This window comes from Lepidochelys kempii, chromosome 13 (genome assembly GCF_965140285.1).
Source record: "Lepidochelys kempii isolate rLepKem1 chromosome 13, rLepKem1.hap1, whole genome shotgun sequence".
Classification (NCBI taxonomy): Eukaryota; Metazoa; Chordata; order Testudines; family Cheloniidae; genus Lepidochelys; species Lepidochelys kempii.
Window position 1 is genome coordinate 31,017,194 of NC_136392.1, and position 16,287 is coordinate 31,033,480.

The 16,287-nt window shown below is 41.9% G+C and overlaps 1 protein-coding gene across 10 annotated transcripts in view; it reads right to left on the minus strand.

The window, feature by feature from the left end:
- Positions 1-16,287, minus strand: part of PHF20 (PHD finger protein 20) — a 190,047-nt gene that overhangs the window by 85,901 nt on the left and 87,859 nt on the right. For 8 of the 10 annotated variants that reach the window (XM_073310010.2, XM_073310011.2, XM_073310009.2 and 5 more), the window contains one exon: positions 10,592-10,867. The exons of the other annotated variants lie outside the window; for them this stretch is intronic. In XM_073310010.2, the coding sequence (XP_073166111.2) occupies positions 10,592-10,867 (276 nt within the window). The remainder of the gene's footprint in view (positions 1-10,591; positions 10,868-16,287) is intronic. 10 annotated transcript variants of the gene reach the window in all.

Here is a 16,287-nt window from a genome sequence, read left to right on the forward strand (position 1 = left end):
GTTGGAAGGGACCTCAGGAGGTCATCTAGTCCAACCCCCTGCTCAAAGCAGGACCAATCCCCAATTAAATCATCCCAGCTAGGGCTTTGTCAAGCCTGACCTTAAAAACTTCTAAGGAAGGAGATTCTACCACCTCCCTAGGTAACGCATTCCAGTGTTTCACCACCCTCCTAGTGAAAAAGTTTTTCCTAATATCCAACCTAAACATCCCCCACTGCAACTTGAGACCATTACCCCTTCTCCTGTCCTCTTCTACCACTGAGAATAGTCTAGAACCATGCTCTCTGGAACCACCTCTCAGGTAATTGAAAGCAGCTATCAAATCCCCCCTCATTCTTCTCTTCTGCAGACTAAACAATCCCAGTTCCCTCAGCCTCTCCTCATAACTCATGTGTTCCAGACCCCTAATCATTTTTGTTGCCCTTCGCTGGACTCTCTCCAGTTTATCCACATCCTTCTTGTGGTGTGGGGCCCAAAACTGGACACAGTACTCCAGATGAGGCCTCACCAATGTCGAATAGAGGGGGACGATCACGTCCCTCGATCTGCTCGCTATGCCCCTACTTCTAAATCCCAAAATGCCATTGGCCTTCTTGGCAACAAGGGCACACTGCTGACTCATATCCAGCTTCTCGTCCACCGTCACCCCTAGGTCCTTTTCCGCAGAACTGCTGCCTAGCCATTCGGTCCCTAGTCTGTAGCTGTGCATTGGGTTCTTCCATCCTAAGTGCAGGACCCTGCACTTATCCTTATTGAACCCCATCAGATTTCTTTTGGCCCAATCCTCCAATTTGTCTAGGTCCCTCTGTATCCTATCCCTGCCCTCCAGCGTATCTACCACTCCTCCCAGTTTAGTATCATCCGCAAATTTGCTGAGAGTGCAATCCACACCATCCTCCAGATCATTTATGAAGATATTGAACAAAACCGGCCCCAGGACTGACCACTGGGGCACTCCACTTGACACCAGCTGCCAACTAGACATGGAGCCATTGATCACTACCCGTTGAGCCCGACAATCTAGCCAACTTTCTACCCACCTTGTAGTGCATTCATCCAGCCCATACTACTTTAACTTGCTGACAAGAATACTGTGGGAGACCGTGTCAAAAGCTTTGCTAAAGTCAAGAAACAATACATCCACTGCTTTCCCTTCATCCACAGAACCAGTAATCTCATCATAGAAGGCGATTAGATTAGTCAGGCATGACCTTCCCTTGGTGAATCCATGCTGACTGTTCCTGATCACTTTCCTCTCCTCTAAGTGCTTCAGGATTGATTCTTTGAGGACCTGCTCCATGATTTTTCCGGGGACTGAGGTGAGGCTGACTGGCCTGTAGTTCCCAGGATCCTCCTTCTTCCCTTTTTTAAAGATTGGCACTACATTAGCCTTTTTCCAGTCATCCGGGACTTCCCCTGTTCGCCATGAGTTTTCAAAGATAATGGCCAATGGCTCTGAAATCACAGCCGCCAATTCCTTTAGCACTCTCGGATGCAACTCGTCCGGCCCCATGGACTTGTGTACATCCAGCTTTTCTAAATAGTCCCTAGCCACCTCTTTCTCCACAGAGGGCTGGCCATCTACTCCCCATGTTGTGATGCCCAGCACAGCAGTCTGGGAGCTGACCTTGTTAGTGAAGACAGAGGCAAAAAAAAGCATTGAGTACATTAGCTTTTTCCACATCCTCTGTCACTAGGTTGCCTCCCTCATTCAGTAAGGGGCCCACACTTCCCTTGGTTTTCTTCTTGTTGCCAACATACCTGAAGAAACCCCTCTTGTTACTCTTGACATCTCTCGCTAGCTGCAGCTCCAGGTGCAATTTGGCCCTCCTGATTTCATTCCTACATGCCCGAGCAATATTTTTATACTCATCCCTGGTCATATGTCCAACCTTCCACTTCTTGTGAGCTTCTTTTTTATGTTTAAGATCTGCTAGGATTTCACCGTTAAGCCAAGCTGGTCGCCTGCCATATTTACTATTCTTTCGACTCATCGGGATGGTTTGTCCCTGTAACCTCAACAGGGATTCCTTGAAATACAGCCAGCTCTCCTGGACTCCTTTCCCCTTCATGTTAGTCCCGCAAGGGATCCTAGCCATCTGTTCCCTGAGGGAGTCGAAGTCTGCTTTCCTGAAGTCCAGGGTCCGTAATCTGCTGCTTACCTTTCTTCCCTGTGTCAGGATCCTGAACTCAACCAACTCATAGTCACTGCCTCCCAGATTCCCATCAGCCTCCACTCTCTGATCTTCCCTCCCTCCATGCTGAACTGGAACTGGTTCTATAGCACTTATTCACAGAAGGGAATTGACTTCTTGCTTTAAGAGTTATTCATGAGAGGGGTCCCTGAGGAGGAACAGAAAAGGGTGGGGGGGAGCAGTGGCATAAGGGAGGGAGGTAAAATGGATAGCGTACTCCAATCTTATATCCTCCAGCACTCAATTGTCTGATACGATCCTCTCCCACATGGACAGAAAGTGGAAGAGACTGTCTCCAACAGGTGCATGGTGGGTAGAACGGTGTGGACACAGTTTGATTTTGTGAGGTTGTACCGGGTCCTTGACCAGCCTATCAAAACTGATGCTTAGATGATGATGATGATGAAGGCTCAGCAGCGGATGCACAGGGAGTAGGCAGTCTTTTCCTCTAGAACCTTGACTTCTTCCTGGGTGACGCATAAGTTCTTGAATTCTGGGAATGAAGCAGGGTGGGATCTTTGAGCCGTTTGGGAACTACTAAATTTGTTTGTTTGTAAGCATATAAATCCCAAAAGATCTCAACATGGCTCTGGGATTCTTAAGGGTATGCGGGGATTCATCAGTGGATTCAGCGAAGAGCTTGAGGTCATTCAAAGGAAAGGTCCTCAACCATGTTTTGGACCTCCTTTGGGAATTCAGACAGCCAGGATGCCCTCCGCATGCCTGCCGCCGTAGAGATAGATCAAGCTGCAGTGGGGACTGCATCCAAGGAGGCTTGTAGCAAAGTTCTAGCATCATTGCTAACAGCTTGAAACAGCTCACACTGATCAACCGGCAGATACTGAATCCAGGTGTTGAAATTGGCATAATTTGAGTGATTGTACTTCAACATGACAGCTTGATAATTTATAATCCTAAATTGAGGCATCAACCAGGGAGTTTGGTGCTGGATGGATCTGCAAAAGTTCAGAGTCATTTGCTGGGAAGCAATATTTCTTATCGGCCTGTTTACATGTTGGCAGTATCATTGCAGAGGTCTGCCACATGGGTTTGGCAGGATCCAACAGGGCCTCATTAATAGGCAGGGCGGCTCAGGGAAAGGGAGTCCATTGAAGGATATCCAGGAGCTTATGCTGAAACTAACTGAGCTCTTCAGAGGGAGCTGCAGGGAATCTGCATTATGCTTAATTAACTTATGGAAGTGTCTGAAGTCATCAGCCATAGTTGGTTAGGTAAACATTACAACTTCATCTGGGGAAGACAAAGAAATATTTGTTTGCGGAGTAGCCTCTTTATCTGCCCTGGCTCCTCAAATGATTCTTGCACTTGAGGTAGAGGAGAGGGGAGACACTCCTCTACTCCAACTATTCCCCACAAGAAACATTAGGGGCATGGAAAAACTGCTGTCAATATGCAGCTCAAGGATCCCCATATGGTCACTAGGGATTGGGGGTGTCCAAAGGGCTTGAACCAGATAGGGTGAACACAGGCCCATCTTTGATGCAACTCCCCTTCCCCACTCCACCCCTCTTTTCGAAAGCATCAGAAGGGAAAACCCTTGTCTGAAGAGTAGGGGAATCTTGGACTGAGACATTCAAATAAGAGGAGAATTCCTCCTCCTCAGCAAGGGCAGCTTCAGCACTCTGACAGTGGTTGAGGGTCAAGCAGTACTGGGGAAAGGCCCTAACTTGGAGACTCTGCATGTTTTGTTACCAATAACCTTTCAGTACCCACTAATAAGGCTGACTCTGGTTCCTCCAAAACAAGTAAGTCCTTAAGGAATCTGAACTCCTGCAGTACAGGGTGGATTTGAAGAATGGGGCCCCGTTCTGTAGTTAGTACCAAGGGTAAATGTTATTCCAGCAAGTCCCTTCTGGCCCAAGTAGTTGGTACTGATGATGATGCCTTGGGAGGGGTCAAGACCCTATATGAAATGTGGTGTCTTCCCTGTACTGAAGCAGTCTTTGTGGTCAACTCTGATGAAGACGTTACCGAAGGAGTTGTGGGTACCCTTCTGTCAGGAGGTGAGAATGCTTCATTTATGCAATGTCCTGTTTCTGCAGTACAGAAGGTCTTGGTACTGAGTCATGCTTGTTTCCCTTTTTCTCAGATGAGTCCGGAGCCATGGACACAGGATTAATACTAAGAGCATCTGGAGCCTCAGCCGTACCCAAAGCGGGATAAGATGACGCCACAGCAGTCTTGCTTTGCAAGGTCACAGGTTTTTTTGAGGTAGACTTCTTCTGCAGAGAATGGCTCCTCTTTCTATGCATCTCCTCTGTGAATTTACCTCAGGTAGACTCAGGTGAATGTGCCAAGAATGACATGTTCACAGAAAGACCTATGTTGGGGGGCGAGAGTGGGGGAAGAGATCTCCTGTCTGGGAACTGAGGGTGGCTGGAGGGAATGCTCCGTCATTAAACATCTCAGTTTTAAAATCCAATTTTTCCTTGCCCTGCCTTTAAAAGCACAGCAAATGGATATACAGGATAAGATTACCCCAAGCTACAGATAAACGGGAATACCCATCACTGACCAGGAAAGTCTCCCAAGAACCTCCCGAAAGCCCAGAGAGCCTGGCATATTCCAAGGTAACAGTAGCTAGAAGGGCAAAGTTCCCACCTCCCTTAAGGGAGAAAGGGATTGAGCAAGGCTTCCCCTAAACACCTAAATAAAATACAGCAAATAAAATAAATAGAATGAAGAAAGGTAACTAGACTAAATTGTCAACTTAAAATAGTACAGCACACTAATGCTTGTCTCAGGCCAAGGTAGTTGAGAGGGAACTGCAGGCAGTTCACCCACGCAGCCTTATAGGGCCTTGAAGCAGGGCACGAGGAAGCCATATGCACAGATTGAACAGACACTACCACCAAAAATCTCAGATTAAAGGCATAAGAGGTGTGAGTACACCTGAAGTGGGGAGCCCATAGGGACACCGCTTGAGAAGTTTTATTTACTCTTTCCCACAATGCAAAACCAAGGGTCATGTGATGAAATTAATAGGCAGCAGATTTAAGAGAAACAAGAAGTATTTTTTCCACACTAAACACAATTAACCTGTGGATTTCATTGCCAGGGATGTGACGGCTAGAGGTACTGTATTCAAAAGAGAACAAGATATCCTCCATGAACTTTAACCAAGACAGTCAAGGATGCAACCCCATGCTTGGGGTGACCCTAAACTTCTCATTGCCAGAAGCCAGGAGAGGAAAATTGCCCTGCTCTGTTCACTCTCCCAGAAATTCTGCTATTGGCCACTGTCGAAGACAGGATACTAGGCTAGTGGTCAGACCCAGTATAGCAGTTGTTACAATGTTCTTATTGCAGATATATGCCACTGAAGCTGCTGTGCGCCTAGGTGAGTTTGCATTTATAATACCTAAGTGTCTCAAAGCTCTCTAATTCATAACATGACATGATGCATAGTCTTATCCACTAGCCATCCTTTAGCTGTCTAGCTGTTTTTTGTTTTAATTATAAATGCCACAAATAGTCTGCTTAATTTTCTGAATGGCTTAGTCATGTTTAACAGATAACCAGCTCTTCTCCTAGTATTATTTTGGGGCTTTGGGAAAGAGACCAGGAGAAATACTGACAGACTAAGTACCACCTGGTAATTTTGGACTGTGGTGTCAAGTAGGCTGGACAGCAGAGCCTGCAACACCAAGACCCTCCTGGACAAGTTGGCAGCCAAGAATAACAACCTTTCACAGAGATCTAAAATCGCTGTGGCACAAATGGACCATCTATATGCTTGGTTAATAATAAACTCAACTCTAAAGGATCATTAGGCCACTGAGAAGGAGGTAGAAGTTTAAAGTCTTTAAAAATTGTTACACTAGGAGATGAACAAACTCCATGACTCTTCACATGGACAACAGAAATAGTAGCTAAACAAACAGTAAATGAACATTCTGTAGCCAGAGATATCTGTGAAGACATCAGAAACATGAGAAAGGAAGTCCAAGACAGCAGGAACCACAAAAAAAAACCTGAGTCAAGGACTCTGGCTTGAGCATGCATTTCAAACTGGTTCCATCTGGCAGCACAAAAGTTATCTCAGACCTGCCTTGATCTCCACAGAAAAGCACAAAACCCTCTGCTCTAGAAACCTAGCAGCCATGGTAAAAGGTGCAGGGACTGACATCCTTGATGGTCCACCCTGGTGTTCTACTGTGACAAGACTTGACTCAAGGAAGACTGATTGGACAATCTTTGTCAGGGCTAGAAGTTCTGAGAATCAGGTCTCCCACAACCAGGTTGGTGCCACTAGAATCACCACTTCTCTGTCTTACTGAATCTTTGTTAGTACTCTGGAAAGAAGGGAAATGAAGAAAAGGCATGAAGGAGTTCTTTCCCTCTGTATCCTATTTTTGAGCCGAACCTTGAACACTTTCTGATTTGTAGCAAAGAAAGTCAAATATCAGAAGGATTGCTGAGTCTCATCTCAAGTTGTATGCAATGTTGTTGTAGCCCTGTTGGTCACAGGATATTGGAGAGACATCGATATTAGAAATGTACTCTAAATACATTTCCCAGATCCGAAGTAGAGCTCTGTATAAGTCTCTATCAACAGAAATTGGTTTAATAAAAATTACCTCACCTACATACATTAATAATGCATCATTCCCACAGATGGATTATCAGTTACACAGAGGTAACCGAATTCCCCTTATTTGTTCAGGTAATACATTGCAAACACACTATCCGAACATTTCCATTGTCTGCCCTCTGATGTGTGAAAGAACAAATGTGAGAACCAGCCTAATGAGCCTCAGTTCTAGCTAGTTTACATGGAGTCTCTTTTCCTGAGGTCTCCAAAGATCACAGACAGTGAAAATTTCCCAGATATGTTGTCCCAACCCCCAGATTGTAGGCATCCATGCCTATCATTATTTTAGTATAAGGGTGTGAAAAGCAGATCTCCCTCTCTAGCAGCATTAACCATAGTAGAAAGTTTTCAACTAGCTTTCGACAGATGGGAGAGATTATCAATAAGTCCAAAATGTGAGCGACTAATCCTTGTAAAGGCTGTATCTATAATCTTGCAAAAGTGTGTCTTTTGGGAAGATGGTAAATATGCATCCACTATCAGGCCCAGTGCTATGTGAACAAGTATAACATACTTCCTTATCTACTTTTTCCACATCAGATTGTGTAGATGTCTATCATATCCCCTTTGTGATCTCTTTTCTAAGATGAAAATCCTAATCTTATTAATCTCTCCTCATATGGAAGCTATTCTGTATCCCTAATAATTTTTGTTGCCTTTTTCTGTACCTTTCTAACTCCAATATATCTTTTTTGAGATGGGGTGACCATATCTGTATGCAGTATTCAAGATGTGGGCATACTATAGATTTATATAGCAGCAATATGATATTTTCTGTCTTATGATCTATCCCTTTTGTAATGATTCCCAACATTGTTATCTTTTTTGACTGCCGCTGCACACTGAGTGGATGTTTTCAGAGAACCATCCCCAGTGATTCCAAGATCTCTTTCTTGAGTGGTAACAGCTAATTTAGACCCCATCATTTTATGTGTATAGTGGGGATGTTTTCCAATGTGCATTACTTTGCATTTGACAACACTGAAGTTTAAAGAATCCTTATTGCGGTAACAGGGACAAACTATCCCCATGTGTAGAAAGAATAGTAAATATGGCAGGCGACCAGCTTGGCTTAACAGTGAAATCCTTGCTGATCTTAAACACAAAAAAGCAGCTTACAAAAAGTGGAAGATTGGACAAATGACCAGGGATGAGTATAAAAATATTGCTCGGGCATGCAGGAGTGAAATGAGGAAGGCCAAATCACACCTGAAGTTGCAGCTAGCAAGAGATGTTAAGAATAACAAGAAGGGTTTCTTCAGGTATGTTAGCAACAAGAAGAAAGTCAAGGAAAGTGTGGGCCCCTTACTGAATGAGGGAGGCAACCTAGTGACAGAGGGTGTGGAAAAAGCTAATGTATTCAATGTTTTTCCTTTGCCTCCGTCTTCACGAACAAGGTCAGCTCCCAGACTACTGCACTGGGCAGTACAGTATGGGGAGGAGGTGACCAGCCCTCTGTAGAGAAAGAAGTGGTTCGGGACTATTTAGAAAAGCTGGATGAACACAAGTCCACGGGGCCGGATGCGTTGCACCCGAGACTGCTAAAGAAGTTGGCGGATGTGATTGCAGAGCCATTGGCCATTATCTTTGAAAACTCACGGCGATCCAGGGAAGTCCTGGATGAGTGGAAAAAGGCTAATGTAGTGCCCATCTTTAAAAAAGAGAAGAAGGAGGATCCCGGAACTGCAGACCAGACAGCCTCACCTCAGTCCCTGGAAAAATCATGGAGCAGGAAAGAGTCCAGCAGAGGGCAACAAAAATGATGAGGGGACTGGAACACATGACTTATGAGGAGAGGCTGAGGGAACTGGGATTGTTTAGTCTACGGAAGAGAAGGATGAGGGGGGGGATTTGATAGCTGCTTTCAACTACCTGAAAGGGGGTTCCAAAGAGGATGGCTCTAGACTGTTCTCAGTGGTAGCAGATGACAGAACAAGGAGTAATGGTCTCAAGTTGCAGTGGGGGAGGTTTAAGTTGGATATTAGGAAAAACTTTTTCACTAGGAAGGTGGTGAAACACTGGAATGCGTTACCCAGGGAGGTGGTGGAACCTTAGTCTATTACAAAAAGACTAGAATTTCTATAGATCAAATTATTAAAAGAACTAGAAATGCAGCTCAGAATCAGATCCTATAAAGTAGGAACCATCACAGACACAGACGAGACAGGAAGCAGAAGAAGCCCATCTCAATCATTCTCTTAAGCATTAGCAGTTCTCCACAGTATTTTTTCCACCACTACTTATTTAGCTTGTTTTAAATGTTATGTATAGTAAAACTATAAAGGGTAGTTACCGTTAAAAGCATTCCCCTCTAACTCATTTAAGAAAAATTCTGCCTACACTTTTAGTCCAATTTTTTTAATTTTGCTTTTTTTTTGCGCAAACTGTAAAACTACTTGGAATGTAGGATTTTTAGTTTTGTAGGATGCTAAAAACTACTTTCAGATATGTAAGTGGTATATGAACAGGAAAGGCAGCCTCTCAAATGAGGAACCATTGTCTTTGCAAGGATATACATGAAGATAAACTAAAGATCATGATAGGGGGTGTGTTTAAAGCTATATGCATCTTGCTTTAATTCTGGTTTAAAATAACTAGCTGCTTCTTTTTAATTAAACACAAAAATTTTGCAAGTTACATTATTTAACTGTATAAAATAATTAATTTTACAAAATGTTAATGCAACATTAACGCTTGAGATTTTAAACTAAGAAAAGCCCAGAAATTGAGAATTTAGGTAAACACTGTAGTCTTGTTTTTATCCCTATGCACTATAATGTGGCACAAGAAGATATATTTCGAAAAAAATATTTTACAAATATGGGCTAAGAGCAGAAGAAAATCCATAAAAACTCCTATTTAAATGGAACTACAATACAAAAAAACAACAAACCTAGCCCAGAGTTTATCTGAAATATCATGCATAATTCTAGTGAGCACAGTGTTGAGCACAGCAAACAAAAATATAAAGCAGAACACAACCAATAAGATTCCATTTTGAAGGGTACAGGTGGGTGTCACCTAATGAGAATCCTGCATTTTCCCATGTCCTTCTGATTTTTCCCCTCTTCTACTCAAGTAAATTATACAAAATTATTTCACAAGAACTCAACTCCTACACCTGTAGTCATGCAGAACAGGATTCTTGTCAGAGTTCCACCAGCAGCTTAAAAGCAAGCAACCGTAATTACCACAGAAATCACAAGTGAGATTGGACTTTTAGTTACTTTTATCCCTTCTTCTGAATGAGGAGAGTGAAAGATTGAGAAAGAAATGAGTTAGATATTTAGATTGGTTGATGAAAGAACTTCTCTTGTCCTTTCCTCTTCTGAGAGTATTGTTTGGGGAAGAAGGACATTGCCAAGCAAAAATAAAATGAAAGGATTCCAGTATTTCAGGTGTATTTTTTCTTTTTTAGTTAAACACACAAAGGTTTAATAGTGGAATAAATTGCTGAAGGGGAGGAAAAGAAGCTGCTAGGATAAATCAGTTCATGAAGTAACTTGGCCACTTTCTGGAGGGCATCATCTTCTCTAACCTCTAAATGATATTGTTACATTATACCATTTGTATTTATGTTTCTAAATAACGTCTCTCAATTCAGGTAGATATTTAAAAGAAGAAAAAGAAGATGAACCCAAAGGACCCTGATATTCTATGATTCTATGACCCTTCTTTGCCTAATATCTATCATGTAATTGAAATGTTTTCCACTAATTTTCCTTTCCATTCTAGATACTAGAATGCTCCTTAGAAATGAAGATATAGCCAACATACTTACACAATGAACCAGACGTAGTCCGCCTTCTGTTTAAACTTCGTTTGGCTTTTTCAGAAGCCAAAAAACCTCTTGTTTGAATATTTCTTTGTACTGGACTCTGCTGTGGTTCTGGTTCTTTCTCCACTCCATGAAAATATTTCATATGATAATGTAGCAACTTCGCTTTGCGGAATGATTTTGAACAGTCCAAGAGCTTGCATCTAAACTTGTGATCTTGGTCAACAGTCGCAGCTTTTGAAGCAATAAAATCATCTGTTCTCTTAAAAGTTTTTGTTACTGTAAGGACAAAACAAATAAGATTCCCCCATGCTTTTGCTATATTTATCAAATGATTCGCTAAACTTAAAAAAAATTAAGAAACTAACATGTATTTAAACATAAAATACTATATTAGCTATGAACAAAAAGTATTGTTGCTATTACCTGCTTTTGAGATCAACAGCCTAGATAGGGACTAACCTGAGACTGTTTTCCTTATTGTCCTTTGATGAACTACTACTGAAATCTCCATAAAAATGTTCATTAACCAACTGCTATTGTAATAGGGAACACAATATATTAGAGAGACTTTGCTTAACTGAGCTTACTTGGGCCAATGGTACGTATCACTGAAGCCTGGAGTACAACAGTAGTACCAGTGATGCTGTCCTCTATGGAAGCAGCATGAATGCTACATTTAGGGCTAAATACACAGAGGCAACATGGAGCAGGAAAGTAAATTGTTCTGGAGCAACTGCATCTGAAATGCATTCAGTTTTGGGTACTACATTGTCTGAAAGAAACTGACAAACCTGGAAGAGTTCAAAGAGAGAAAAGCAACAGAAGTACTCAATAGTGCAAGACAGACTGACTCCTGGGGAAAGTAGGACAGCTTCATACACACACAGCAGGTTGCCGAAGAGAAAAATGGAGAGATTTAACAATCTACAGTTATTTACTGGGAGCGAACAACGAGAACAAAGACATTTTTTTAGGGTTGTGCATGGGGGAAAATAAAGGAGAAGGGGGAAGAAAAAATTAAGAAAGGCAAAAAATTTAGGCCTGGGATCAGTAAGAACTTCCTGACAATGAGGGATTTCAAATTATTTTGTTAATTTCAACAAACCTAAACAGGGCCATGCAAGTGGGTTAGCAAAATTTGCCAACATCAAAACCTAAAATATTGTATTCATAAAGAACAAAACATATAACGGAAGTGGAAGGAAATCTGATTAAATTTACAAGTAACATGAAGTTGGGAAAATATTGTTCAATTGCAGCAGAGAGGACCAAGAGGATCTCAGGCTTCAATAAAAGAAATATTCTAAAGATGACATGGGAAACTATTGTACAATTGTCATGATTAGACCCTGTTGAGAGTCCTGTATCCAAGCTTGGTGCATCTTTCTTCCACAGGTTGCAAAGGTACAGAGAATAGCTTCTAACTGATCTGATAAACTGAAGTTTGGAGAAGAGGAGGCAACAGAGGAATTGAGGATGGGCTGGAAGGAGAGAGAAAGGAAGGGAGAACTTACTGCAATGGGCACAAAGGAATCTATTCAAACTCTAGGGCAACAATACGAAATACACAGACATGCCTGAATTTCGAACTACAAAGTTCAGATTATCACCACATACAGGCATTTTCCCCCCCTTCATACAATAATGCCCACCTGGAATTCTCTGCTCATGGGAATTAATATAAAGTTGGTGTGCAACTGTTCTACCCAGGGAGACTTTGGGAAAAAAATTGTACCCCAAGGAAGTACAATCTCTCCCAAGATTGACAGTAGGAAAGGAAAAAGTGTGCAGAGGTGGAAGGGGGAAGCTCCTCCTCTCCCACAACAGCCCAGGAAAAACTGGACCTTGATTACTGTGATTCTTGGTCACATGCACTAGATATTAACAGGAATTATCCAATTTGGGGACAGTAAGGTACTTTTTACTGAGGACATACTAGCAATGAACTTTCAGAGGTTCCATCTTTTTCTGGAGCACTTTTTCTGGGGGGGACGGGACAGGGGGAAATGAACTCAATATTGCAAACAAGCAATTTCCAGTGAATATTGATGTCGATCAGTGTGAGCCCTCTATGTATCCCACCATTTATTTTGGGGTCCTTATAACCTAGAATGCTGAAAGAGAAAATGACTTACCATAATTCTGGCCTTCTGCCACAGATCACCAATCCATAAATCATATATATCTTAAACCTCTGGCTTGTGAGGGATCCTATCTGGATTTAGAATTTTCATCTAAGCTGTTGGGTAATAACCAGTAGAGGGCACAAGCTAAAGCATGCAGACTTTCTGAGAGTCAGTAACTGCTTATCCTTAAATTGCTTTTCATACAAATAGGAACTCTTCTGAACTCTACCTCTCACCTACCCACTGACCACTCAATCTACTGCTTCATGTATCTTCAGAGGACAAAATCTTCAGTTACATGGGTTATTCTGTTTTCTGTTTATTCTTTTAAAACACGGCTTTCTTCTACTCCTCTGGAACTTCCCCATTTTCGAAACTAAGGCCACGTCTACACTAGAGTTTTGTCAACAAAAGTTATGCCAATTAAACCACTGTTGCATGTCCACACTATGTCCGCAGACCACATCCACACTAGCAGCTCTTCCATTGACACAAAGCAGTGCACTGTGGGTAGCTATCCCACTGCACAACTGGCTGCAGGATGCTTTGGGAAGGCTTTGAAAATGTCTCATGAGGGCAGGTACAGCTCACAGAGCTCTTCACACTGAGCAATGTCAAAGCTTCCCAGAGCTTTGAAAGGGCAGGGGTGCATGCCTGCAGGGAAGCCAAGTTCAAAATAGTGAGCAGAGCAGTCATGATGGGCATTGTGGAATATGGGGGGAGACCAGTTATGTCAACATAACGAATGGCGGCATCTACACTGATGCTTTGTCATTTTAGCTTTGTTGCAAAAAGCTGTAAGCCTCTCGGAAAGGTGGTTTTATTTTGCCACCAAAAGTAGCTTTGTAGTGTGTACACCTCCACTGTTTTGTTGGCAAAACCTGCCTTTTACTGACAAAACTGTGTAGCATAGACAAGGCCTTATTAAAAATTAAGCCTGCGAAACCAGGATTTGAAAAACTACTCTGATCGCATTACTTACGTATTGTACCTCTTTCTAGCATCTTGAATGTTTCCAGAACCCACTGCAATAAAAATGTTGCTGTCTAGAGTAAAAATGTCGAAGTCCTCAATTAGCAGCCTTTCAGCGTACAAGATTACTTGACCCATTGCAAACGGCACCTGAGACACCAATTACACCTGAAGTTATGAGGTTAAACGGAGCCACATAGCCCAAACATTTGCTTCACCTGTGCCAGCGTTAAAAGGATAGAGGAACTGGAATACAAAGAACACACTGAAAGATTGGACATGCAAGCACAGAGTGCACAACCAGTGCAAACTTCAGCACATGCTTCAGAGCTGGGGAGATGAGGCAATTTAAAGCCTCCCCCTTCAGATCAAGAGGTGGATTCAGCCCTTCAACTTTATTCAGTGTGATAAAGTGGAACGTTGAAGATACTGAAATGGTTCTCTTGAACCTATATCTAATGACTTGTCAAAATGCCAGTCTCCAGTGCAGAGCCACTGGCTGAGGCAAAAACTTTGACTCTACTCTTTTCTAGAGCAGCCAGGTGGCATGATGCTTGCCCATATTCACTGGCTTGAGTTGATAACTTTTATGGTACCTTGGGAGGAATCATGACCCATGCTGCTGCAGGATATGCAACAGTCCTGTCAACTGGATGCAAACATTTTCTGCATTTGAAGGGACTAGACTGCTTCTCCTTACCTGAACACCAAGGCCAAAATGACTAAAAAGTTTGTGACTAAAAACCTATGTAGACTGAATCTTTGATGCATGTCCAAACTAACACACTTCAAGCATAATCTTAGAAAACAACACTAGGAACTTCTCAGCAGAATCACGGAAAGCATAGAAGGCATTTTTAAAATCAGAAACCAACCTCTGAGTATCAAGCATGCCCATGAAGAGCCTAGCACCAAGAATATCTGTGGAGTGATTTTGAGCCTGTTCGCAGACAGAAGAGAAAACTCGTACTAGCTGTCAGAACAGCTGATGAGCACTCTGGCTCACATCCTATTAGTTGGAATGCCTCTTGACTGAGTTAATTCCCATCAACCAGTCACCCCTCAGAAGCAGGAGATCCACAAGATGGAAATCTACTGTACCAGTAATCTTTTTTCCTCATCATTTTTTACCAATTCAAATACAGTAGCAGAATATGACCATTATCCTTTAAAATTTTAACTAATTTTTATATATATATTTTTATAAAATGTATGTATGTATCAGTCACATGCAACACTATTGTTGAAAATTATATCAAAACTTCAGGAAATTTAAAATTTAAGTTGCATAAAGCAATATTTTGCCTATGTTAAGTATACTATACATGAAGGTATACATTAAAAGCCTAACAAGCAATGAAAAGTATAATAGATGCACATTTTGAATTGGTTAGCAATGCTAAACAGTGCAGTGTGTCATGTTTTGAGATGGATGTGGCTGCACAAACCGAACCCTGAACTCAACTCTCAGCAGGTAACAGAGAAGACACCAGTTTTTAAGCAGTTTTATGTTTAAAAAGTTATTGTTAATGTTCCCACACATACAGATTGTGTGCGCGCTGCATGCAAATTACACAACAATCTCACAGCTAAACATGCAGCACCAATACCACACACAGCCAAGGATTAAAAATGAAGGCTAGTCATTTTACTTGACTTTGGAATATTCTCCCAAAAGGAAGAGATGGAAATTCTATTCCTTGTGACATTAGAACTAAGCTGTACAAACAACAGATGAAAATATTAGGGAAGAATGCTCCATTTTCCTGAGATGGTAGGTCATTTCCATCTCCGATTTCCAGGATCTTACATTGCCAATTTAAGAGCATGCACACAACAGTAAAGGCAGTCTGCGGATATGGTTGCTCAACAAGGTATCCAAGCTGAACTCTCAAAAACAAATAGCTGAAGCAACTTTCCTGTTTGGTCATTTAAGATATTTGGATGATTCATTCATGGAATGAATCAATTCAGCTTTAAAACCACACAAAGCACCTTTTTTTGCTTTCATCTCCACAGATACAACCCCTCTTTGAGAGACAAGAATACACAGACACAGAGTCAGCACAAGATAAACCAGGCATACAGCTAGAACAATGCATATTTAAAACCAAGAGTTTTCATTATCCTTTTTAAAGACAAATGAGGGATGAAGAGGAGAGTTAGAGTGGAACCTGGTTACTACCTGGAGTGCAAGTTTTACAAGCAAAAGGAGCTGATTCCTAAGGACTAGTCTCCACTAGATAGTTCTGCCAGTTTAATTATATCAATATGGTTAAAGCAGCAAATGTTCCTAGTGAAGAAACAGTTTTATATTGATACAAGTGCTTACACTGATATAGCATATTTCAGATCCCTGACTGGCATCAGCTACATCGGTATAAGCACTTTTATAACAAGTAACTAGAGCTTTTAGCAGCACAGCGATGCTGGCAAAAATCACACCCCTCACCAACATAGTTATGTTACCAAAACCTGCTAGAATAGGCCTGCCTTAAATCTGCAGAAGAACAAAGTTATTCTGAGACTGGTTGACCAAGTTGTCAGTTTCTAAGGAAATAAAAAGGGACACGGAGAGTCAAGTGCAGACACACCAAA